Genomic DNA, 2,173 nt, shown 5'->3' with positions numbered 1-2,173 from the left:
CAGTGTGCACTGTACCCACTAGTGTGAATTCACCCCTCCCCTCCTGTCCCCTCCCAGACAGTGTACACTGCACCCGGTAGGTGTGAATTCACCCCACCCCCATCCCCTCCCACCTGCTTCCTTTCCCCTGAGTTTTACTACCAATGGTGGCATGGATATTGATCAATTAGATTCAATTTAAGAGTGAGTCATGCAGTGTTTGCTTTTTAGTCATGGATTCTATCTTCAAAATCCCCGATATCTTCCCAGATTTAAATATGTGGGTCACACTGGACAGCAAATACCTGGCCAACAGTAGGAACTGACCACCAATTACAGGAGACACAGCAAACATCTGGCTCCTCTTTCTGGAATTCTGAGCACAGCCAAGAAAATGCAACCAGTGGGTACAACCACTGCTACTAGGACAGGTACTTGCAAAAGCACGGTGGGGTGCACTGGACAGCAGCAGCCCTCAGAGCCACCAGCCCATAGCTGATGGCAGCAGTTCAGATTATGCTAAACTGTACCCGGAGCTTAGTTTTAAAGAATTCCTAGAGGTTTGCTGCCAGTTGGGAGTAGCTTGACTAGATAGAAGGACATGTCACCATTCTCCACCTAGAGTACAACATGTGGAAACCTGGGCCTCAAGGTCACGCATGGCCCTCCAGATCCCCAAGTGAAGCCCCTCCACCAAATACAAATTTCACAGAATGAATCCCTTTACTAGAAACCTTTGCTCTGCAAACTTTGGATTCAGTCAAAAGGCCACACTCAAGGATCCACAGAGTCACAGTTGCCCCCAAGGCCACAACTCCCCACCCCAGCGAGAGGTTCAACACTGAGCCTTCAGATTTTGGGTTTGGCTATTGTTCTCTGTACCAGGGGTTCCAACCTTTTTTCTGCTGCACACTGGAAGAATAGGAGCTATCTTGGGACACACATTAAATAAACAATAACAAAAGCTGATGAGCAAAAGAAAAGGCCCAGACATACTTTCTGACATCACAGATAAGTGAAACAGTCCTCAAATAATGTGTGCGTGGCCCACAGGCCACAGGTTGGACAACCCTGGTAGATATTTCATTGCACCAATCTCCTGCTAACAGAACTACCTGGAGACATTTATCTCCATTTGAGGTTCAGGCTCACATGTACCAGGGAAGCCAACAAGGCAAAGGTTTCAAAGGCACCAAGTCATCACTACCTCCACTGTCCTTGTTTGCAGTTCTCTGAAGAGTGTCCAGGTGCTGAGACAGTTCAGGGAGCTTCATCCTCAGGAGGTCTCTGAACACCGCCATGTCCACAGATAAGGCCCGGAGATTATTGACAAAATAACTTTCAGGAAGTACTTTATCAATAAGGTAAATCATGACCTGCAGAAAAGATAAGAACAACACTGGCGTGTGAAAGCCAGGACCAGAGCATGTCCTAACAACTAACATGCCCATATATGCTGCTACGTGCAGGCTGCCTGCACCAGAAGTTCTCAATGCTCAGGGCTCACCTGCCCAGTGGGTAAGAAGCAGTAGTGATAATTACTTAAGTAACTGTAACCCTGAGCTGGCTGCTGTGCGTAATTTCTAGAAGGCCCAAAACCTCAGTTCACCCAATAGTAGCCGTGATCACATACCCCTGAACCCATCCATCCTCAGAAAAATCACCCCAAAAACCCTCTTATTGATAAACACCACTCAACTCCAACCCTCACCCTGAGACTGATCCTGAGACACATCACACGGTCCTGAAACTGATCCTAAGACACATCACATGGTCCTGAGACTGATCCTGACACACATCACACAGCCCTGAGACTGATCCTGAGACACATCATCCAGCCCTGAGACTGATCCTGAGACACATCACACGGTCCTGAGACTGATCCTGAGACACATTACATGGTCCTGAGACTGATCCTGAGACACATCACAGAGTCCAGAGACTGATCCTGACACACCACAGGGTCCTGAGACTGATCCTGAGACACATCACAGAGTCCAGAGACTGATCCTGACACACCACACGGTCCTGAGACTGATCCTGACACATCACATGGTCCTGAGACTCATCCTGAGACACATCACATGGCCCTGACACTGATCCTGAGACACATTACACGGTCCTGAGACTGATCCTGAGACACACCACACAGTCCTGAGACTGATCCTGAGACACATCACACGGTCCTGAGACT

General features: G+C 48.4%; 1 protein-coding gene across 1 annotated transcript in view; it reads right to left on the bottom strand.

Moving 5' to 3' along the window:
• TBC1D30 (TBC1 domain family member 30) overlaps positions 1-2,173 on the bottom strand; it is a 71,225-nt gene that overhangs the window by 24,009 nt on the left and 45,043 nt on the right. Inside the window, exon 7 of the mRNA XM_023518414.1 lies at positions 1,187-1,355. Coding sequence (XP_023374182.1) covers positions 1,187-1,355 — 169 coding nt within the window. The remainder of the gene's footprint in view (positions 1-1,186; positions 1,356-2,173) is intronic.

This window comes from Otolemur garnettii, unplaced genomic scaffold (assembly GCF_000181295.1).
Source record: "Otolemur garnettii isolate 467f Iridium unplaced genomic scaffold, OtoGar3 scaffold00138, whole genome shotgun sequence".
Taxonomy (NCBI): Eukaryota; Metazoa; Chordata; class Mammalia; order Primates; family Galagidae; genus Otolemur; species Otolemur garnettii.
Note: the sequence above shows the minus strand (reverse complement) of the source record. Positions and strands in the feature narration are given on the sequence as shown.